Source organism: Coptis chinensis, chromosome 5, assembly GCF_015680905.1.
Source record: "Coptis chinensis isolate HL-2020 chromosome 5, ASM1568090v1, whole genome shotgun sequence".
In the NCBI taxonomy this organism is placed as follows: Eukaryota; Viridiplantae; Streptophyta; class Magnoliopsida; order Ranunculales; family Ranunculaceae; genus Coptis; species Coptis chinensis.
Window position 1 is genome coordinate 84,833,639 of NC_141460.1, and position 24,261 is coordinate 84,857,899.

Sequence of the window (24,261 nt, forward strand, 5' to 3'; positions counted from 1 at the left end):
GTTTAGGAAGCCTTGCAAAAGAAGTATGATACTGAGGAAGCTGGCTCCAAAAAATACGATGTAAGTTGTTATCTTAAGTTTCAGATGGTAGATGACAAATCTATTGTGTCTTAATGCCATGACCTACAGATTATTGTTCATGAGATACTTTCAGAAGGGATGAAAATTGACGGATAATTTCAGGTTGTTGTTGTCATTGATAAGCTTCCTCCTTCTTGGAAGGATTCCAGGAACATACTAAGGCATAAGTCTAAGGAGTTTTCAATGGAGAGTCTTATTATGAGACTCTGGATAGAAGAAGAATCACGAAAACAAGACCTTAATTAGGAAGTTGCCATGTCATCTGCTAAGGCTAAAGTTAATGTGGTAAATCAACAAACCAGTAAGACTAAATCTAGTTTGAAACCTAATAAGAAAGCCATGAAGAACAAACCTGTTAACAAGAAAGCTCTACAGAATCAAAACCATAATCAGGTGCATATGAATAAGAAACCACCCTTTGACATGTCAGAAGTTGTCTGTTATACTTGCAAGAAGAAGGGGCATTATGCTAGGAACTGTAAGTTTCGTAAAGTCAATGAGACTAATGTTACTGATGAACCTTTTGTTGCTATGATAACTGAGGTCAATTCTGTTAATGTTTGTGAGGGGTGGTGGGCTGATACTGGTGCTTCTAGGCACGTTTGCTATAATAGGAACTGGTTCAAGAGTTATACCACAACTACGAATCAGGAAGTTCTACTTGGTGATGATCATACGACCAAGGTTCTGGGTACTGGTGATATTGAGCTATAGTTCATTTATGGGAAGAAATTGTTGTTAAAGGATGTGCTTCATACTCCTGAGATTAGGAAGAATTTGGTTTCTGGTTTTATTTTGAACAAGGCTGGTTTTCAGCAAGTTATAGGTAGTGATTAGTATGTGATCACTAAGTCTGGGTTTTTGTTGGTAAGGGTTATGCATGTAATGGGATGTTTCAGTTGAATGTTGCTGATTTGAATAAAACTTCTACTTCTGCTTACATGATTTCTTGTTCAGTTAATGTTTGGCAGAGTAGATTATGTCATATTAATAGGAAGTATGTTAAGAACATGAGCATCCTTGGTTTAATTCCTAACTTGAATGATGATTTTGCACACTGTGAATCTTGCACTAAGACGAAAATCACAAAGAAGCCTGACAAATCAGTTGAGAGAAGTACAAGTCTACTAGACTTGGTACATACTAATATCTATGAGCTTGAAGGAGTTCTGACTAGAGGTGGCAAAATATATTTTATTACTTTTATTGATGATTGCTCGAAGTTTGCATATGTTTATTTGCTGAAGAATAAAAGTGATACGTTTGATGCTTTTAAAGCTTATATACTTGAGATTCAAAATTCGCATGACAAGAACATTAAAGTAATTCGAAGTGATAGAGATACTAAATATGGTTCTGCTGATTTTGATCTTTTCTTGCAATCACATAGTATAATCCTTTATCCTTTGGTATAATCACATGGTTATGCTGATTTTGACCGAATTGGACTGGCCTTGTGGCTTGAGACTTGGGCTCTCTTTGATTCTTTATCTTCTTTTTGGTAAACCATTTTCCTTAAAATGTTTCTGGATAAGTTTGGAAATAGAATTGGATATGGATTGGGAAACAAAAACGTGATGGACTTGTAGAATCCAATCCTTATCGAGAAACTGGACCAGTTCCCTACAATTCGGATCTACTAAGTGCTCCACGTTTTTTCTCTATAAAAACTCCTCCACCAGCAGCCTATGGTATGAGCGAAAAAACTACTTTCTAACTTACGTTTTGGACAATCATAAGATCAGTATCGTGGTTTTTTCTTTTCTTCTTTGGTTTATATGCAGTAAACAAATAAGAGTATAACTGGCTGTTGTATCCTGGAGGTTGACGTGTTTTGTCTGCATAGAAAGCGTTTCGACTCGTGCCTCAGCCAACCTTTTTTATAATTCATAGTTTGTTCTTGTTGCAGAAATTATATTCTAATATATATAAACTACCTGCCATACGAACATGACGATTCCACCTTCATCAATATTCCACCCATCTTCATCGAATGTACTCCGTGAACTGTTAGGGTGTATTTGTTTATCAGGAATTGGACTTGAGGAATGTAATTAACTAGAATATTTGATGGACCACTCACTTTTGGCCAGTTTGGAGGCATGGACATCCAAAGAAATCCTAGACTATTATGGGAATCGATTTCTTATTTCTAATATGAAAATAGGGAAAAAATAAAATAAAATGAAATAAACTAAGAGTTGGAATTTGTTAGAGGATTCTATAGGGTAACCAAACACATTAATTTAAGTAGAAATTGAATTCTAATGATTTTTAATGTTTGCCAAACACACATTTTGTAAGTTAGAGTTGGAATCAAATTCTATTCTAGTAGATTTCATTCCAATAGTTCCCAACTCCATTCTATTCCCAGTTGCAACACACTATTATAATAAATAAATAAATAGCCAAAAAACTTGGGTTTGAAAGTGATTATTTCACTTGTTTTGTCCGTGAGAGTCACTCTCTATATATTCTATTCCCCGTTGCCAAACACACTCTCAGCTCATACATGGCCCAAAATATCGCCGAGATATCCGATATCTCGCCGATATATCTCGGTAAATTGGTACACCGATATCGATATTTCCGACATATATCCACCGAATATTGAACCCTTTTTTTTCGAGATATATCGGAATTTCCGATATAAAACTTTATATCGCCGATATAATCGATATTTCCAATATAATTGATATATATCGGTTGACTTTTTAACCATTTTTAAATATAAATCCGATATTTCCAATATATTTCTGATATATTTTCGATATTTCTGATATTATATGTCCGATATATTTGATATTTCCAATATTTTAAATAGTTTGGACTGGTCACCAAAAAAACCGATATATCCGATATATCTCGGTTTTTGGATACACTGATATATTAACCGATATCGAAATTTTGGGCCTTGCTCTCATAATAAACAAATAGCCAAAGCATGGTTAGCCCTAACCATTTAATCATTTATTATGGAATGAGCCGGCACTTGTCTAGTCAATGCATTGTTGGTATATATCAAATTTCGAAAATCGAAAGTTTGAAACTACAAAAAAGAAAAGAAAAGAAAAAACTCTCTTCTCTGTTGGTCAATATCAATGGAAGCCTTAAACTATCTGTACCTCCTCCTCTTCTCACCTATTCTTCTATACCTTCTCCTCAACTTCCTAACCCGCCCCAAACCAACAAAAATCCAAATAAAAAACAAACACGTATTCATAACAGGTGGATCAAGTGGAATAGGCTTAGCACTAGCCCAACAATCCGCCTCCCAAGGAGCCAAAGTCTCAATCCTTGCACGTGATCCAGATAAACTAGAAGAAGCTAAGAACACCATCCGTTTATCAACTGGTATTGAGGTTAATACATTTAGTGCTGATGTACGTGATTATGATGCTGTTAAAAATGCTGTAAATCGAGCTGGGCCTATTGATGTGTTGATATGTAACCAAGGTGTTTTTATACCTGGGGAGTTGAGGGACCAGGATTTAGAGACTGTTGGGTTTATGTTGGATGTTAATCTCATGGGCTGTTTTCATTTGATTAAAGCTGCTTTGCCTGGGATGGTTAAGAGGAAAGATAGAGGTCCTGGTGCTATTGCTCTTATGTCATCCCAAGCCGGGCAGGTATATATGTTTTTCATATGTTTGTGTTTTTTGTGATTTGGAAGTAGTTGTTTGTCATTTATTTATTTATTGGTTGAAACAAAGACTGTATATTTTCATGTCTTGCATATGTATGTTGTCGCTTTAGCTATAAGATTGACTCCCTGATAGGGAATCTACATACTTGTTAGAACTTAGAAGTAATTCAGATTGTTTTGTACAGTAGCTTCTTCATGAGCTTTACTGTAAGTATTAGTGTGGCCTCATTAGTAGTGCAAAAGTTTCTCTTGCATTTTCTAGGATAAGAGACACTGTTAAAAAAGTTTCTGGTTGAGTTTTGAGATGTATTTCATGGAACTGAATTTCTTTTGAGCCGGCATATATTCCTCATTTTTTTCATGAGATTGTATGTTTGATGAAATTCCCTATTACGAGGTAACCATTTTATACATCATTAAGGACGACAGAGAAATCTGTACTTGTAGTCACCGATTTGGTGAGGTTGACGCGAATCATTTTATTTTCATGTCTGGGAATAATATATTTAATTTCCTTACTGCTTTTAACAATTCACATATTTTTTCTGCGTTGGCGTCCAATGCAACAGTTGCTCTATCTCGATAATGTGATTTTTTTTCCCCTTTTTTCTACATAGGTGGGTATTTATGGTTACACAGCTTACTCAGCTAGTAAATTTGGCCTTCGTGGGCTTGGGGAGGCACTGCAGCAGGAAGTTATTTCAGAAGACATCCATGTTTCCCTCATATTCCCCCCAGATACCGACACTCCTGGTTTAGTTGAAGGTTTGTGTCTTCCTATCCAGCCTGCTTTGCCATATTCTTCAGAAGTTGATTTACTTTGGTGAATACTTTTGATCTTGGTATATGTAGTTTGTTTAATTAATATTTAAAATAGGCATAAATAGGATTTATAACTCCCACCCAGAGTGTAAGACTGGTATTGTGGTACGTTCTGTGCACTTGCGGCTTGCCCTAGATTATTATAAAAATGAATTTGACGCTAGGCAGTCTTACTAGAGTTTGCCATTTCATGATCTGCTGGATACTGGTTCAAATATAGTTTGCTGGTAACTCATTTCTAAAATGTACTTATTGCAGAAAATAAGAAAAGACCAGAGCTCACGAGTATCATTGCAGCCTCTTCTGGGGCAATGACGGCTGATGCAGTTGCCCAGAAAGCTCTAAATGGCATAAAATCTGGAACCTTTATTGTGCCTTGCAATTTTGAGGGACTCTTGCTGTCGATAGCAACCACTGGTTTGTCACCCCAGAGATCTTCTCTGATGGCATTTGTTGAGGTGCTTGCAGCTGGTGTTTTACGTATCGCAGGTCTGTTCTTCCAATGGAATTGGTATGGAATTATAGCAAATTGGAGAGCACAAAATGATGGTATGTTTTCTTGAAGTAGAATGAAACCTTTCATCATATGAGTGACTTTTCTTTTCATCGGTAAACATTTTTTTAGCATTTACTAGAGATGAAGCTGATTAATCCTTGACATTTTAAAACCCTGTATCATTGGTAAATAATTACGTGTGGAGCTATAAGTCGACCTTTTTAAAATTTTGTAAAATTGATATCCACTATGGAAGACAAAGTATATGGTGCATATAATTCTAATGTGCTCAAAAATAGTAATATAGTCTGAAATCTGAGCTTTGCTACTCTTCTAGATGCAAGTTTGTCCATGCACACTGTTCAATGTCCATAACGGTGTGGTCTTCTTTCAATAATACTGGATAGTTCAATGCAAAGTTTTTTAAACATATCTGTATCACATGATAGGATTTCAATTATTGATACTCGATCCTTCATAGACGCTTTTTAATTTGTATTTATCAGTCTCATGTTTAATTTTGTTTTCTTTTACTCCCTTTACGTTGGTAAAACCAGAATATATAACATTATTAATCAATAAGAAAGTTTTTGTTCACATATCCCACATTACAAAGAAATCAAATCAGCAAAACAACTACATTGATTGTCCAAACACTTTAACTTCGCCTGGCTTATCAAAACTCCTATTGAAAGACAAAGATACCAAACGGAGTGTCTATCCACCCTAGTTTGTTTTCTTTATCTAATTAGTTTTCTTCTGCAAAGGGATCTAAGATTTCTTATTGTTCCAACCCATTGATCATTTGTTTAATTGTAGGGACCTAAGCTACAGAGTTTGATGTGGGTACGCATTCATCTGTGTATGGTGGCTAATGTGTCAGTAAATCAGTGCGGTCCATGACAATCTCATCAAGCAATCTTGGGAACCAATGCAAGACAGCCTCTGTTCATCATTAGTTCTTTCTCCTGTCTCTGTCAGTATGGGTTTTTCAAGATACTGAATCACTTACATCACCAACTTCAATTTCCTTGTACGAGCTGTTGAACTGAATCTTGAAGCAGAATCTGCAAAGAGTGCCATTGTAACACCGTAGTTAGTGGATTAATAACTACCACATTTTTTTTGTATTTTGTTTTCGTTTTTAACGAATGCGATATCCTTTTTTTATTTAGAAACATGTGGAACTCCAGTTGCATTGAACTACTCCTGTTTCGTAATGCAAATTTAAGTTTGATCTCCTTGCTCTTGTATGTGACTCTGGTATGTCTTTCGTTAACGTCTCCCTCAGTACAAAAACTCCATTGTTTTAATTGGTGAATGTGTAGCACATTCACCTCGTCCCCACTGTGTTCTCCCAATTAGCTTTGCATCTTGCGCAAGACTGAAGACACTGTCAAAGTCATACTAATCTCCTGTTACGAGTAAAAAGATGTTTTTTGTCCACAGAGCAAAGTAGTCACATAACCTAACAAGACACGAGCTAACAATGAGCAAATACAACTATTGAAAACCAAATGCCAGAATGATGCTTTAATATTTACAGTCACTTGATCTGTAGACGCAACTGCATCATTAAACCCTGTCCGAAGTAGCATATGCTTCAATACGGAACAGATGCCTTCAAGAAGGTTCAGCAAATTTTCTCACTTGACTGCTTTGGAAAAGCCATGTTAGGCACCAGTTTGAGTAACAAAAGCTAAAATCTAGAATAACAGACTTAACATGCTGATTACAAAGATCGACCATAACACTATAACAGAGTACTTCACGTCAAAAAATCTATATCTAAATATATATATCATAATGGAAGAAAGTATCCCTTTACCCTAAAATTTTACTATGTGACATGCAGAATCAGATTGTTATCAGCTTCCAGTCTTCGGCATTAGTTTCCTGAATTGTTTTGACACAATCATCATAACAATCGTTGTCCCACCTGAATAATTGTAGTAGTCTTGTGAAAGCCACAATCTTCACCATCAAGGAGGCAGAAATCATTGATAACACGCTTAACTACTTAAACTCAAAGCACTATAAACGCTTAATTTCCAAGTTTCCAACTAACCAGTAACCATAACTTGACTCTCATTTACCCCTCTTTGTAAACTTAAAACTATACATCATTACATTGTCCTATCAACCTCATCCTTACAACTTTTTGGATGATTTTCAGAAAAATAATATCCCAGATCCACATTCTTTTTCGGTTCATTACAAACTTTCCTATTCAATTCCCCATCTTAGTCGAAAATATAATAGTAAGAATTTTGTAAGTTTTCTATGCGAAAAATAACTTGTAAAAATATTCCGACCAGGATTCTTGATGGCGTGCTCCTACTTCCTTGTATATGGCTAGTGCTTGTTCCATGACATGAGCTTGCTCCAAGAAGATTGCTCTTTCCTTATGAGATGGATGGGAGGAGAATTGATCTTCCTTTGGCGACTCAAGAGATAACCACCTCTCCAACTTCCTCTCCAACTCACACCACCAATCCAAATTCCTCCACACTTTTGGTGCAATTCGAGGATCATATCCAGCCAAAGCCATCAATAGTAACCCAATATAGTCGGCTTCCAATTCCCTCATATGGTAATTTATTGGGTATTCAGTGGAATGTCGAGCTACTTCATGTGCAATGACCATTGCCACTTCACCATCATTTCTAAACCTTTCAAGCACTCCTCTACAAATAAAAAACTTTCCGCCTGGGACACCAAAAGCATAAATGTGGATCTCATCTAGCACTACTATGTCCCAATCATAGCAACATTCTCTAATATCAACTTAGCTCTTATGCTTTGAGGATGTGTTTTATCTAAAATTTTCCCCTTGTATTTATCCTTAAGTCCTTGCAGTGCAAAATCTCCTAACCTTTTCTCCATCATAGGCGAGCAAATAACGAAATGCTTACGATTTGTATACGGGACAGTTTCGATGCCACGATAATATACAGTAGTAATCAAAATTCCAGAACCAACAATAGCACAAACCAACCATCTTTTCGGCCCTTTGGGCATGCTCATTTTAAACTTACTAGTAGTAGCAGTAGTAGTAGGCTTACAAGTAGGGAAAAAAGTAGAAAACAAAAAAAATGTTTGAGCTTTAGTTGTTGTCTTACCATAAAGTAGAGTTGAAGTTGGTGGGTGTTTTGGAGTAGTGATCTTGGTTGATATGAGATGCCGAAATGAGCTCATTGAAAGCTTTGGTCTTCTGTAAGACCTCATCATTTTGATGTTAAAGCCCTAGTCTTGATGGAGTCGAACAATATTCTCAACTATGAGGTTTTCTTTTCAGTTTCTTGCTTTTGTCTATTTGTGATTTTGTGTATAGCGTGTTCCTCTGTGACTGAAAAGGATAAATGAAACTTCGTACAAAACATTCATCCACTGTAAGCTTGGAGTATTTGTCATATTTGTGAGTTTGCCTGCCCCGGCTCAGTTTGGAGTATGCAGTAGGTTGAATCATTTTATCACTTTTAATTTCTCTCATTTCACATGAGTGGACATATATAACTTCTTGTTTTTGTTAAATAAGAATCATTTGTTTCTTCACCTATTGTTCTTCACAAACAGATTATAGCATTGTGCAAAAATCTTATATGCTAGAGAAAATTAAATCTGATTGATGATGGATCATAATGCAAGAAAGATGGTCCATAACAGAGCACTTCACGTCAAAAGATCTGTAACAGAATACTTTCATGGTAAATCCCACAGCACATAGGGAGTGCTGTGATCAGAATTCCGACTTGAGAGGCTGAAAAATGTAACTCCTCATGGGAGCAGAGCAAAATATTACAACAACGCTAACATAAAAACTGACAAAAGAGCTGATTCCAAACGCCCATACAGAAATTAATCCTCCTTTTCTTTCTTCAAACATATCTCCTGTCCCCACTGGATACTTCGCAGTCTGACATCCTTCACCCGGAAACGCCACACACAAGTTCGGATTCCCAGCAAATGCTCCTGGAAACCTCCAAAACCTCTGGTTTTTTGGCACGAAGCCAGACAAACAGTTATATGAAAGATTCAGAAACAACAACTCTTGAAGGCCGGATATGTTTGCTGGAATCTGACCCGTTAATGAATTATGAGATAGATCCAGAGTCTTCAGACTCCGCATCTTTTCTAACTTTGTTGAAATCTGACCAACAAGGGAGTTGTAGGACAAGTTTAAGTACTCCATGCCTTGCAACCCGAAGAGGCCCTCTGGTATCTCACCAGAGAGGAAATTACCAGATAAATCAATTCCAACTGAAGATAAGATATAATACTCAAACCTCAATTCATGATTCTCAACATTTGCAACAGCTCTAATATGTAGAGGGGAATCTGTGTCAGTGTAAGTTGTTCTTTTGCGATTATTGAAACTTGAACTGATGTTGAAGTTGCCCTCTGGGATGAATCCAGAGAAGTTGTTGCAAGAAAGATCAATAAACTGAATTCCCTCAAATGAGAACAACCAGTAAGGCAAAGCTCCATTGAAGTTGTTATGTGCAAGGGATAGGAACCTGAGGTTAGTCCACTTCAGGATGGCCTCATTTAACTCTCCTGCTAGATTGTTAGAGCTGAGATCAACAACTTCAAGTGACCTACAACCAGCCAAAGTGAGTGGAATCTCGCCCGAGAACTTGTTATTGCTAACATCCAAAATTTTCAAGCTATCCAATGCATCAAGCTCAGGTTGAATAGTACCCGACAGATTATTGTTACTTAGCTTCAACTCAAGTAACTGAAAACACCCCACAATGTTGAGTGGAATCGGACCAGATAACAAGTTGTAAGAAAGATCAATAGCTTGAAGATAGGTCAAGTTACCGATTCTCGCAGGGATTTCTCCACTAAGAAGATTATTCGAAAGAAAGAAGCCTTGTAAACTCTTTAGCTCAGTTATACCAATTGGGATTTCACCAGAGAATCTATTATGAGACAAATCAAGAAGAACAAGCCCAGATTTCTCACTTGTTTCTGCAATTATACTAGGAAGAACACCCGAAAAATCGTTGTGACTCAAATCTAGAACAAGAAGCTTTTCTGAAAAAATCAACCTGGGAGGAACTTGATATTCCAACTCATTATAGGAAACATTCAACTCTCTTAAACCATGGAGTGAAGCAATGCAAGTGGGTATTCCTCCAATAATAGAATTATTAGCAAGGTTGATCACTGTTAAAGATTCAACAGAACTAGAAAAACAAGGAAGGGTTCCAGAAAACCCGTTCGACGCAAGATTTAAATACTCGATTGGTTGTTCAAAATCGCGAAGAGTACCAGATAACAAATTGTTAGATAAATCAATGTACTTCAATGATTTCAAGTAAAACAAACTATCAGGAACATCCCCTTGAAATGAACAAAATGAAATATCAATTTTTTCGAGTTTATCCGAAAAATTCCCTATCAATTTAGGAACAAAACCACCTAGCCCCTCATTCTTTTTAAGTACTAATTCTCTTAAACCATTAACACTCATTAACTGATCTGGCACAACCCCATGAAACATATTACACCCAACATCTAAAACTTCAAGAAACTTAAGATTACCTAAACATGAAGGAATCAAACCAGAAAAATTATTCTGGGCAAGTACTAAAGTTTGGAGAAAAGTAAGCTTACATAAACTTGGGTCAACAAGTCCAGATAAATTCAAACCACTCAGATTAACTGAAACAACACGATTTGTTATATTCTCACAAGTGATTCCAGTCCAGTTACTGCATTTCAGCTCAGTCTTCCAACTTGATAAGCTTTGTTTTGGGTCAGTTAACAAAGACTGAAACTTTAGAAGTGAGTTTCCATCTTCCATAAGAAAATCAAGGCTTGGGGTGTTTTGTTGGGTTGAAGAAAGAGGAAAGGTACATAGTGTAAGTAGTAATAGTGGAAAATGGAAGGTGGTGAAGTGAGAGAAATGGGTTTTAGCCATGGGTTTTAGATTTTTAAAGTAATGGTAAGATGAAGTGTTAGTGTTTAGTGAAGGTGTTTGGAAGTTTTTTCAGCTTAGATATGATCAAAGTTTCTAGCTTTGTCCTTTTTCTTTCTATCTGACACTAATTCAGACCACATTTTCCCTTCTTTTGGTTGTTTGTGAGCTTTTGCTTTTTTGATGCTTTGTTGGAGGGAATAAAAAAACAATTTATTTATTTAATTTTCGCCGAATATATTCGATATATCATATTCCTAGTACATCAGTGATCAGTGACACATAAATAAGTAATCAAAAGAGGAGAAGGGACAGTACTCTGTATTAATTTTTCTTTTCAGTGATATACTTGGTAATGGCTTCAGCAACTAACTCCGTAGGTTTGGTAGAAACAAGTGAAGCTTTGTCTGCAGTATCAACTGCATCTCTGCATAGTATATGGTTGATTTGATAATTGATGATTTTGCGTCTTTTTCTATGATCTCCAAGTGCATTTGATACAAGCTAAACCCAAGGTTGCTTCTCATTATCAATGATCTCCAAGTGCATATGATCTCCAAAACTCCTGCTTCTACCACCTCGGCAATTTTAAGTCGCGATCGCTTCTCATTATCAATGGTTGTAAACTTCTCTTTGTCATAAGCAATTGGTGATCCTATTAACAAAATAGAGATAGCAAACATCTTATAGTTGGAGAATAATAAGGTCGTTACATAAATCAATGTGTCATGTGGATTGGTATAGTGGAGCATCATATATATTCTAGCTAAACCACATCTGCATACCTACCCCTCCATCACCTTCAACAATTTCAACCTGTTAAACTATGCTAGGAGATATATATATATATAGGCGTTAGCTAGTTAGGTTAAAGAGATGGAGTGGAGAAGAAGAAGAAATGATGGAAGATGGAAAGAAGGTTGACCAGGAAAAAGAACAGAGGGTGGTGTTTTTCGCCTAACACTGAAGAAGGCATACGATTAATCAAGTATGTAGCAGTAAGGAGTTGAAACATTAAGCATCGAGCGACTTCAAGAATGGGTCTGTTCTTTCTCTCAGCAACCCTATTTTGTTGAGGTGTATCCACACAGGAGGTTTGATGTGTAATGCCATGGTCATCTAAAAAACACTTGAATATTGCAGAGGTATAGTCTTTGACATTATCAGTTTGAAAAATATGCATGTGTGTAGAATACCGATTAGTAATCTCAGCATAGAATTTTTGAAATACAGAGAATACTTGATAACGATTTTCTATAATATATACCCAACAAACACGAGAGAAATCATCTATAAATGTAATAAAGTACTTGACTCCAAAAAGGCCAGTGGTTTTACAAGGACCCCAGACATCTGAATGAACTAATTGAAAAGGAGCACTAGAACACTTATTTAACCTATTTTTGTAAGTAGCACGATGATGTTTAGCTAACTCACAAACCTCACAACTTAAAGACTAAATACTAGAAGAAATACTGGGAACTAAACTTCGCAAACTAGCCAGAGGAAGATGACCAAGATGTCTATGCCACTGAACAGGAGAGATTGAGGCTGTGAAAGCCTGCTTCTAGTGAGAGTGCCCATAACCATCTTGAAAGTAATAGATACCCCCGTGCTCATACCCCCCACCAACTAGTGTCTTTGTCTGTAGATCCTGAAACACAACATGAGTGGAAGAAAACATGACATTACAGTGAAGAGATTGGATGAGACGATGAACAGACAATAGATTAAAGGAAAGTTTTTGAATAAGTAAGACAGAGACAAGTGATATATTACGAGTTAACTGAATAGTACCCCGACCAAGAATACTAGCCTTAGCCCCATTTGCTAATGTGACATATGATGGTGTGTGAGTATACTCAAGATTAGAAAACAACTGGGGATTACCTATCATATGATCAAAAGCTCCTAAGTCAGTGACCCAAGAGTTGTTACCACTTGTATGAAGACATGTTTTACCTACATCGGCTAGGGTTGTAGTGGGTTGGTTGGATGAACTCGATGAACTGACTGGAATAGCTTGTATCCGCTTCATCAGGGCTACAAGGTCTTCTTGAACTTGTTGAAAATCGGTCACTTTCTGATCAACTACTGTGGCATTGTTGGCTTTGTGCAAAGGTGGGCATCCTGTTATATCCCAACAAAAATTAGAACTATGATTTGTGCGCTCACAATGCTCACAAGGATCAAAATTGCAAATACCACGACCACGACCACGACCACGACCACGACCACGACCACGACCACGACCACAACCACGACCACTCCCTTGGTTATGACCACGTCCACGTCCACGACCGGCTTTACCCCCTTGACCTCCATTACCACGACCATAGGAGGGGTTGTTATTGCTGCTTGGAGGGATCAATAAAGCCGCACTGTCATTGTGCCTTGGAGGAGGTGCAGTAATACAAGAAAGACGAGAATAGGCTTCAAACAGAGTAGGGAGCTTAGATTCAGCTTGAACTAGGGCTTTCATATTAGCAAACTCGGGATGTAGCCCAGATAGGAATTTTGAGACTCGAAATTCCTCTCTTTGTTTCTTCAACTGATTTATGTCTGTAGTAAGTGGGTGATAAATATTCAGTTCTTCCCACTTGCTACGAAGAGAATTATAATACTCAGAGATAGACATATCGCCTTGAGTGAGATCAAAGATGTTCTCAAACAACTGAAAGATACGAGAAGTATTCTGAGATTGAGAGTATGATTCTTGTAGATACTCCCAAATCTCCTTAAAGGTTTTGAAAAACCGCACAGTATTACAAACATCCTTCTCCATAATATTCCACAGAAAATTCTTAACCAAGGCGTCATCTTCCGTCCAAGTTGTGTTTCTTTTATCATCTGGGGGATCTGTCAAATGACTTTCCTTACCTTTTCCAGTAAGATAAACAGTAACTGCTTCTGCCCATTGAAGGTAATTGGCTACACCCTCCAATTTGACAGAGGTCATACCAACAGAGAAAATAGATGTATTACTGAATTCATCGGATTTTGGAACAACATCAGTCATTGCAAAGAGAAGAAAAAACTCACTTGATGGAAAGGAAGAAACTGCAAGATCTGAGATCTCGAAGGCGTCTTGGCGCCTAACACAAGAAACTTTGAGATACAAGATTTTCGAAATGCAGGCGCCTCGAAGACTTCTTAAACTAAGCGCGTGTGCACCTGCATGTAGAAATTGAGAGATACAGCGAGATAACGATACCACGCCTTCCCCCTTTGAAAACCTGACGTACTCCTCTTTATCAATACCGAGAGATTGCGAAAGCAAAACAATACTAAGACATCAACTAATACTAAAACTGGAACCTTGAAACTGCGGATCTCTCTCCTAGCCTTCTCTAAACAAAGTCAGCTCCTGATACCATGTTAAATTATGCTAGGAGATACATATAGGGGTTAGCTAGTTAGGTTAAAGAAATGGAGTGGAGATGAAGAAGAAAGGATGGAGGCACAAGAAGAAGGTTAGGTTTAGAGTATATTTACTCTAACCTACAATTCATATATTTATATTGGGTGATAGGTTTCACTGAAATAGAAACTACTAAATAAGATACGGTCTCATATTTATAAAATGTGTGAGACTCTACATCTTCAACACAATCTTTTCTAAGAGATGAGGAAGCAATTTAGGGACAAGCTTACCAAGTTTCAGGCTTCCATAAATTTCCCAAACATCAGAAGCAGGCACATTCACTTCCAACTCATGCACAAGGTGTCCCTCCATCCTTTTCTCCTCCTAAAAATTACCGAAAACTACTCTTCGGATAAGGGATTACTTTATTAAAGTTGCTATAAGCTCTAACTTATGTTAATGAAGCATTCATGTTTAGGAAATAGTTTTCAGAAATTAATGGACACAAGGGCATTTTATAATGTCTTCTACATAAAGATTCCTCTATCATAAGAATACAAATTGTTAATGGTGATGCTAGGAGAGTTTAAACATGATTGTAATGGAGGAACCAAGAAAGAGAAGAATGGAGGATGAGAGAATAATAGGGTTAGAGAGTTGTTAATATTATACCCATAGTTTCATCTATTTATACTTGACTTAATTACTTAGGTATCAAACTACTCAAAACAAAAACTCCTAAATACCTATTTATACTTGACTTAATTACTTGGGTATCAAACTACTCAAAACAAAAAATCCTAAATATGTATCCACACTTATAGAAACATGGGATACTTTACATACTTCAACACTCCCCCTCAAGCTGTAACTATGCAAACTATGCAAATTACAGATTAGATTGCAAAAATAAATGATAAGAATACTATAAGAATACTACTCCCCCTTTCGCATAGAACTATCTTTAGTTGAAGAACTCGAACAACTGTTGAGATGTTCTAGAAAGTGAAACTGTCAGTGTAGGCAATGACCTAACCTGAATACTGAAGGTGTACCACAATCACAAACTTAAACCATAACATCGGTTTGATGGCATGCTATTTGGCTGTTGCTCACTCCATTCACTACTATCAATATCACTGTTGAAGTCAACAAAATACCGTTATGGGTACTCCTAAATACTAAAAATCACGAGTGTAGTTTAGGCTTGACTGCTACCTGAAACATACATGCAGTTTAGGCTTGACTGCTACCTGAAACATATTGAAGACTGCAGTTTAGGCATGACTGCTACTTGAAACATACGTGCAGTTTAGGCTTGACTACTACCTGAAACATACATGCAGTTTAGGTGTGACTGCTACCTGAAACATACGCGTGCTTTTAGGCTTGATCAAGCTACTGAAAACATAATGCGCTTTAGGCGTGGATCGCTACGAATACTAATGAGTGTAGTTTAGGCTTGACTACTACCTGAAACATACGTGCAATTTAGGCTTGACTGCTACCTGAAACATACGTACAGTTTATGCTTGACTGCTACCTGAAACATATGTGCAGTTTAGGCTTAACTGCTACCTGAATACTGATGACTATAATTTAGGCATGACTGCTACCTAGATACTGAAGACTGAATATTGGGGATGTCATATTATTAAGATGCAAAGGGGGTGCAAGCCCTTGGATATGCCTGTATGAGGGGCGCATGCCCTCATGAAGTGAGTTCGCCAAGGCATGATGGAATATGGAGACATGAGTACTCTTCCTAATACGTCTCCATATTCTCCTTGCCTCATATACTACTGAATGTCTTCATATCTCCCTATTCCCCCCCTCAAGTTGGAATATATAAGTCTGAGTTGGAACATACAAAGACTTGTCTATTCCGACTTAAACTTGAAACAGAGAAAACCAAATACCAACCCAATAAATAAACAAATCATCCCCAAAGTTATACAACTAACCAATACCCAACTTGAAACATATGATGAATACTCTGTTCATCAATACCAATTGTGGAAGCTAGAAACTCAAACATCCATAACGGCATACAAACAATACCACCCCTCCAATCATGCTAGGAGACAAAAAAAAAATTCGAGCGCTTGAGGAAGGAGGGTGGGCGCCCCTCACAAAAGCACTGCAAGAAGGTGGACGCCCCTTCCATGATGCCCATACGGCTCCAGAGAAATCCAATAAAAACAAAACAGAGAATCTTTTCGAACTTCTCATCAAACAATCCAACTACTGATTTCAAACACATAACAACAACTAACAATTTCTTTAAAGATGTGGAACTTACAAGGACGTGATGGCAATCTCCTTGCCGTCGAAATCGATATTGCAAACCAATACTTTCAATCAAGAAACCCAACGATTGAAATAAAGTGTCTGAAACGTGCAAGTTGTCGAGAAAACCAAGATGAAACAAAAGTCTCCAATCAAGATACCAAGGTGGAGAACTTCTGAAACAATATAAAACCAGAAACTGCAAGATACAGAGATGAACATCCCAGAGCACGTGCACGCCTAGCAGAAGGCTACACTGAGTGCGTGCGCGCCTTACACTAGAAACTGCGAGATACAGAGCCCAGAAGCGTCTTGGCGCCTAGCGTAGAGCTAAATTGAGCGTGTCGTTGCCTCGTGATAATACTAACTTCAGAGACTGTGAGATACAGAGAGGGTTGTGCCCCTCTTATCAATACTAAGACAGAGATTGCGGAAGAAGGAGACTGCGGAAGTAAAACAATACTAAAAACCAATACTGAGAAACTTCGGATCTCTCTCCTAGTATTCTTCAAACAAACTTTAAACACTAGCGAAAACTTCTTGTGAGAAAGATTAAAACTTGAATTGAATATTATACTGAAAACTGAAAAAGAATTGATTTTTTTTTTTTGTATACTTATTTTGGGGGTTACCTCTCCTAGCATACCACTAAACTTAGATTTGAACCTGATGCTTCGATACCATGTTAGTGGTGATGCTAGGATAGTTTAAACATGATTGTAATGGGGGAACCAAAAAGGAGAAGAATGGAGGCTGAGAGAATAATAGGGTTAGAGAGTTGTTAATACTCTATCCATAGTTTCATCTATTTATACTTGACTTACTTGGGTGTCAAACTACTCAAAACAGAAACTCCTAAATACGTATCAACACTTATAGAAATGTGGAATACTTTACATACTTCAACACAAATAACAATCTCTTGTTTTATAAACCATTAAAAAAAAAAAGGGTTAACTGAACAAAAAGTTATATGATATGATCCCCTTCTTAGGGATCTATTCTAACCAATACGATGAATTTAGAATCTAGAAAACTCATAAGAAAGAAACAAAAAAGAAAAACACACAAATATACTTGGTTAGGCAATTGCCTTAATCCACAAGCACACCACAATTAACTATTATCAATAAGTAGTTACAAACACTAATATATCTCTCTCAATCAATCTCACACAAAGCACTCACAAAATAGCTCACCTAATTTGTAATCATATCTATGCTCTCAAGTTTCTCTCTAATATGTGTTCTTAAAACTCTAAGGATGGGGTTCTATTTATAGACTCCCATCGAATACAAGTCCTAAAGCAAAAGGGAAACTAAAACTGATTGAGATAAAGATCATGTGTAGTAGTTGGTTATGATAACTAACTCCACTTATAGATTCCTAGTACATAACCAACTCCATGAACTAATAGTTATCAAAACCAAAACCAATTTGGATAAGGCTTCATGTGCTGGCGGTTGCAATCAGACTCTAATAACATAACAATCTCCCACTTGGAGACTGATAGAACAAAGTAATCGTACTCCTTGTATAACTGGTGCATCATGGTGCGCTTCAACAACAATCCTCAAGCTAGAAGACCAACCGAAGCTGAACAGAGCTTCAGTTTCTCAATAGTCACTAGCTTAGTTAACATATTAGCTGGGTTCAGACTTCCTTGAATCTTCTCAAGTACTAGTACATTCTTCATCTTCCAGAAGCTTGAGGATTGTTGTTGAACAGAGCTTCATCTTCCAGAAGCGACCTGATAAAATAGTAGTGTATATCAATATGCTTAGTCCTCGAATGGAATGTTGAATTCTTCACTAGATGTATTGCACTTTGACTGTCATAATGTAACACATTTCTTCTTGTATCAAACCTAACTCTTCCAGCAAGCCTTGGAGCCATATCATCCCTTTGCTAGCCTCAGTGACTACAACATACTTTGTTTCTGTAGTAGACAAAGCAACTATCTTCTGTAATTGTGAAACCCGGCCAACTAACGACTGTTGCACCCACTGTAAACACATAACTAGTGGTGCTCATCCTGCGATCAATATCTCCTGCAAAGTTTGCATCAAGATAATCTTGCAGTCTTATATTACCTTTGTGATAACACAAACAGACATTAGTAGTGTCTTTCAAGTAGCACAGTATCCACTTAACTGCCTCCCAGTGTTGCTTTCCAAGATCACTAAGAAATATGCTCACAACTCCTACTGCTTAAGCAATGTCTGGTCTTGTGCAAACTATTGCATACATTAGACTTCCAATGGCTAAGGCATATGGTACCTTAGCCATGAAATCTATGTCTTTCTGGGTCTTGGGAGATTGTTCCTTAGATAACCGAAAGTGACTACCCAAGGGTGTGCTAACAGGTTTATCATCACTTATGTTGAACTTTCGAATGACACGTTCAACATAATCAACCTAAGACAATGTCAAAGTTCCCTTCTCCTTATCTCTATTGATTCTCATCCCAAGAATCTGCTTAGCTGCACCGAGATCCTTCATAGCAAATTCACTTGCCAACTGTTTCTTCAGATTTTTAATCTCATTCATATCTGACCCAGCTATCAACATATCATCAACATATAGCAACAAAATAAGATAACTAGAATCAAACCTCTTGTAGTAACAACAATGATCAGCATTGCACTTGAAGAAACCGTTCTTTTGTATGAAACCATCAAACTTATTGTACAACTATCTTGGTGCCTGTTTCAAATCATATAAGCTCTTTTTCAGCTTACACACTATTTCCTCCTTACCATTCATGATGAAACCTTTCGGTTTGTACATATAAATTTCTTCATCTAGGTCACCATGAAGAAATGTGGTCTTAACATCTAACTGCTCTAGATGTAAACCTTCAGCTGCCGCAATACCCAGAGTCATTCTGATAGTAGTAAGCTTCACCATTGGAAAAATACATCAGTGTAGTCAATACCATGCTTCTGCTAAAATCCTTTGACTACCAATCTGGCCTTGTACCTTTTAGAGCCATCATGCTCCTCCTTTACTCGATATACCCATTTGTTATGCAAGACCTTCTTCCTAATGGGTAATTTAGACAACTCTCATGTCTCATTTGTGATGATGGAGTCCATCTCATCTTTCATAGCAAGCTCCCACTTGCTCGCATCCTCTACCTTCATTGTTTCATAATAGCACCGGGGTTCACCACCATCAGTAAGGAGAAAACAAGTCACATAAGTGGATGTGGGATACTTTTGACTCAGCACATGTTGCCTAGAAGTCTTCCTAAGATCACTGGCCGGAGCTGGAGTCTATGATGTAGCAACCTCATCATCACTTTTTGTGTTTGATTATGGAATAGCAGTAACCTATTGTTACACTATACCATGACTAACTTCAGTGTCTTCAAAGTCAACAAAGTTAGTCCCACTAACATGTGTGTCATTTATGTCCTTGTACATTATATTCTCATTGAATACCACATCTCTACTCCGTATGATTTTTCGATTATGGTAATCCCAAAATCGATAACCAAACTCATCACCGCCATATCCAATGAATACACACTTCAGTGATTTAGGGTCAAGTTTACTTCTAGACTAATCACTGTTATGCACATATGACACACATCATATCCAAACACTCGCAAATAAGAGAGACTTACTTGCTTGTCGCCCCAGACCTCCTCAGGTAAACTATGATCTAATGGAACTGATGGCCCACGGTTAATCAAGTAAGCTGTTGTACTAATTGCTTTGGCCCAAAATAGTTTCATTAACCCTGCCTGTATACGCATGCACCGTGCACGCTCTGTCAATGACCTGTTCATTCTCTCAGTCACCTCATTCTGTTGAGGTGTCCCTGGCAGTGTTTTCTCTATCCGAATACCATTTTCAGTACAGTACTCCTTAAAACCAGTATCATTATACTCTCCACTATTATCAGATCTCAAACACTTCAATTTCCCTGACTCATTTTCAACTATAGCTCTCCACTTCTTGAATACATCAAAAACCTCAAATTTCTGCTTCAAGAAATAAACCAATACCTTTCTAGTAGAGTCATTAATGAAAGTCACAAAGTATGACTTACCACCAAGAGAGGAGACAGATGAAGGACCCCAGACATCTGTGTGAACCAACTCAAGTTTCTGCTGCTTTGGAGTTATTCCCACTTTCTGAAAGCTAACACGCTTCTGCTTCCCATATATGCAGTTCTCACATAAGTCTATTATAACACCCCGTGTTTTTATTATTTGTTTTTTTTTTATAATAATAATAAAGATAATAATAATAGATAATAGATATAATAAAAATAGGATAAGTGTTAGTGGAAATAGGAGACGTGGGTTTATGGGATAAACTCTCGTCCCTATTTCGGGGGTTTTGTTTTGAACAGAACAGAAAAGAAAAAAAATAGGGTTGGTGAAGAACAGAGAGTTTTTCAGAAAAGAGAGTTTCACAGAGAGGAAAGAGAGAAGTTTCTTGCTGGAGATTTTGCTGGGAACAGGAGCGCGCTAAAGGTGAGTAGCTATTTTGCTATTTCACCGGATTTATGGTTTTCCGTGTATCGGAGTATACCGACTAAAGTTTCGGCCTATTAATACTGTTCATTATACTGATTGTGTTGGACTTCGTGCTTTTTGTTTTATTAAACCTTGTTATAATTCGGATTTGATATAAACTGTCGAAACTTTGTTAATTGGGTAAACTGACGAAGCTTCAACAGAGCATCAATGGCGCGTCGATACGAAATCGTTTTGTATTTGAACTCTCCTGGTTTTGGTTTTGAAACCATACTGTGATGTTAATATTAATTGGTTGTTGGTATATGATGGACGTCGGGATTAGGAGTGGGGTTGTTCTAGTTAGGCTGAAGCTTTGAAGGTCCATTAATGGCGGCGAGATCGCCCAGGCTAGGGGTAACATCGATTTTTGTCTTGATGTTGTGACTTTTGTTTGACTTTTGATGGAATACGGTGGTTGTCGGGGCAAAACGTTAACCTGACACTCCCGATGTGATGATGCTTCCGAAGGCTCGAAAGATATGGGGGATTGGGATTTTTGAGGAAGTGAGATCGACTAACGCTTACGGTTGCCCACGCACCCGATGAAGAATCCAGGATCAAGTCTCTTAAAACGTAGTTCTGGAGGATGCAGAAGCCTCCATATATATAGCAATCCCCTGTCTTGGCGGCCAAGAAAGGGATTCTCAGAGATGATGAATCCTAGTATGATTCTATCTCAAATAGGATCATTCCCCAAGATTCCATTCTATCCTTGTGCAAGATCTTATCGGATTGCATTAGGATCTTATCGGGTGAATGGATCAGAATGATCCGGACGGATTGGGTCCACGAACTTGGGTTTAAATCAGAGTGTAGCTTAGACTCCGCCACCAAGGGTATACGCTTGATGTACTCTAAACAATCGCACCCAGACCAAAAGCGATACATTATCGATCTTGGATTTTCATTGTCGAACCATGATGCCAGGTGTAGGCACACTACACCACGCAAGCCGAAACTGAAGTGTAGGATTGCCTTCGCCACCCGGGTTTAATAAATTTCCAACTAAATGACCCATTTGAAATTAAAACATAAATGGAAAAGAATTTTATTGATGAAAAATGGAAGGAAAGTACAATGTATGTGAAATTTATTGGTGGAACTAATGATAAGTAAATTACTTGTGAAATAAACGCAAATGGTATGCGTTCCATGGTTTGGTTAGGACATCGCCAGCCAAGTTCTTGAGAAAATAAGAACCTTTGGATGCGAGCCTTTCAATGATAAAAGGCCCCTCCCAGTTCTCACCGAGTTTCCCGCTGTTGGGTTCTTCGTTACTCCTTTGCCTTGTACGTAAAACCCAATCGCTTGGTTTGAATGCTCGTGCGCGTAACTTCTTGTCATAGCTGCGCTTCATAGAATCCTGGTAAGTCATGAGATTCTGCAGGGCTTCATCTCTAAGGTCCTCCACCATGGCTCTGTCGCGAGCCAAGATGTCAGCATTGACCTCTGTGGAGATGGCTTGTGAACGCACTGTAGGGGCGATTATTTTAGTTGGGAGTACTGCCTCCATTCCATATGCCAATGAAAATGGTGACATTCCTGTTGAACGACGGGGGGTTGTCCTATAAGCCCAAAGCACCCCTGGTAACTGTTTGACCCAGTTTCCTTTAGCTGATTCAAGCCTTTTCTTCAACGTGTCCAGAATAACCCGATTTGTTGCTTCCGCCTGTCCATTTCCCTAGGGATAGTAGGGTGCGGAGAAGTTATGCCGTATCTTCAGGGATTTGCAGAAGATGTGGATCTCAGCAGAATCAAACTGGCGGCCGTTGTCCGATACCATTTCAGCTGGGACACCGAATCGGCACACAATATCGCGCCAGATGAACCGTTTGACGTCTGAAGACTGAATCTGACTCAAGGATACAGCTTCAACCCACTTCGTGAAGTAATCAGTTGCAACCAAGAGAAACCTCACATTACCTGGGGCCTTAGGTAAAGGACCCACAATGTCGAGTCCCCACTTAGCAAATGGCCAAGGACTAAGTATGGGATGAAGCTCATTCGCAGGAAGCTTAATGATCCGAGCATGTTTCTGGCATGGTACACATATCTGGACAAACCGTTTGGCATCTTTTTGCATATATGGCCACCAATATCCTTGGGTGAGAGCTTTGTGAGCGAGGCTCCGACCACCAGAATGATTACCACAAATGCCTTCATGAACTTCTTTTAAAATCTGTTGTCCCTGTTCAGGAGTAAGGCACCGGAGGAGTGGGCCTGAACCCATAGGTTTTCTGTAAAGACGGGACCCCCCCTCCGAGGTAGGTAACAACACAAACTGCCATGCATCCCGTTTGACTTTGTCAGATAAAGCCCTGTCTAAGGGGAGTTCTCCAGTTCGTAAGAATTCAACCATATTCTGAAGCCAATCGGGAAGCAGAAGTTCCATTGACTCAATGTCGGAAAACTGATCATCTGGTATTTCAGGAGCATTGTCAGCAAGATCCGCTTCGGAATCAGTTGCAGAATCTTCCTCCTGTACAACCTCATTTTCCGCCACTGCAGAGTCAATATCCACCGTGGGGGAGATGTCAGTATCCTCCTCATGGCTGTGAGGAGAATCCTGAGTGGGATGCTCTTGGTGCTTGTCCCGCGCTTTGCTGCGCGTAGTGACTGAATAGATCTGCGTGAAAGCCGCGCATTCGGCAGCGTAGACGTTAGCCATATCGGGCAATGGGAGGTCAATGCTAGGCAGTAACTGGACCGCTACCCTGATATTGCGAGGTTCAATTGAATCAACTGCTGCTGAAAGGTAGGCCAATGCATCAGCGTGCCGAACATCATTCCTTGGTCTTTCTTTAAATTGAGATGCGCTCAAATTTTTGCCAAATCGCGTATCACATCTAAATAAGCCGCCATTCGGCTCATCTCGCGGCTTGATATGACCCTCCAAACCCGACAAGCAACCAGCTTAGAGTCCGTTACCATATTGATTTCCTTTGCCCCCATTTCGAACGCCGCTCTCATTCCAAATATTGCTGCCTCATATTCGGCTTCATTGTTGGAAGCAGGAAAGCAAAGTCGGACGGACCTCTCGATTCGGGTACCGCTTGGGTCGACTATCACACAACCGATCCCAGACCCTTTCTTATTACTTGAA

At 38.4% G+C, this 24,261-nt stretch overlaps 3 protein-coding genes across 3 annotated transcripts; 1 reads left to right on the plus strand and 2 right to left on the minus strand.

Annotated features, from left to right (window-relative positions):
- Positions 1-718: 718 nt before the first annotated feature.
- LOC147499534 (3-dehydrosphinganine reductase TSC10A-like) lies at positions 719-6,286 on the plus strand. The gene is made up of 4 exons (XM_086561291.1): positions 719-3,710; positions 4,345-4,492; positions 4,808-5,098; positions 5,865-6,286. The coding sequence occupies exons 1-4, from the start codon at positions 3,183-3,185 to the stop codon at positions 5,870-5,872; spliced, it is 975 nt and encodes a 324-aa protein (XP_086417417.1). The 5' UTR covers positions 719-3,182; the 3' UTR covers positions 5,873-6,286.
- A 2,430-nt stretch (positions 6,287-8,716) lies between these two features.
- Positions 8,717-11,718, minus strand: LOC147499535 (uncharacterized). The gene has a single exon (XM_086561289.1). It carries the CDS (start codon positions 10,972-10,974, stop codon positions 8,785-8,787), a length of 2,190 nt encoding a protein of 729 aa, XP_086417415.1. The 5' UTR covers positions 10,975-11,718; the 3' UTR covers positions 8,717-8,784.
- Positions 11,340-13,990, minus strand: LOC147499536 (uncharacterized). Its single transcript, XM_086563495.1, has 2 exons — positions 12,580-13,990; positions 11,340-11,626 (listed from the first exon to the last, which is right to left on the minus strand). The coding sequence occupies exons 1-2, from the start codon at positions 13,988-13,990 to the stop codon at positions 11,340-11,342; spliced, it is 1,698 nt and encodes a 565-aa protein (XP_086419621.1).
- Positions 13,991-24,261: the final 10,271 nt, after the last annotated feature.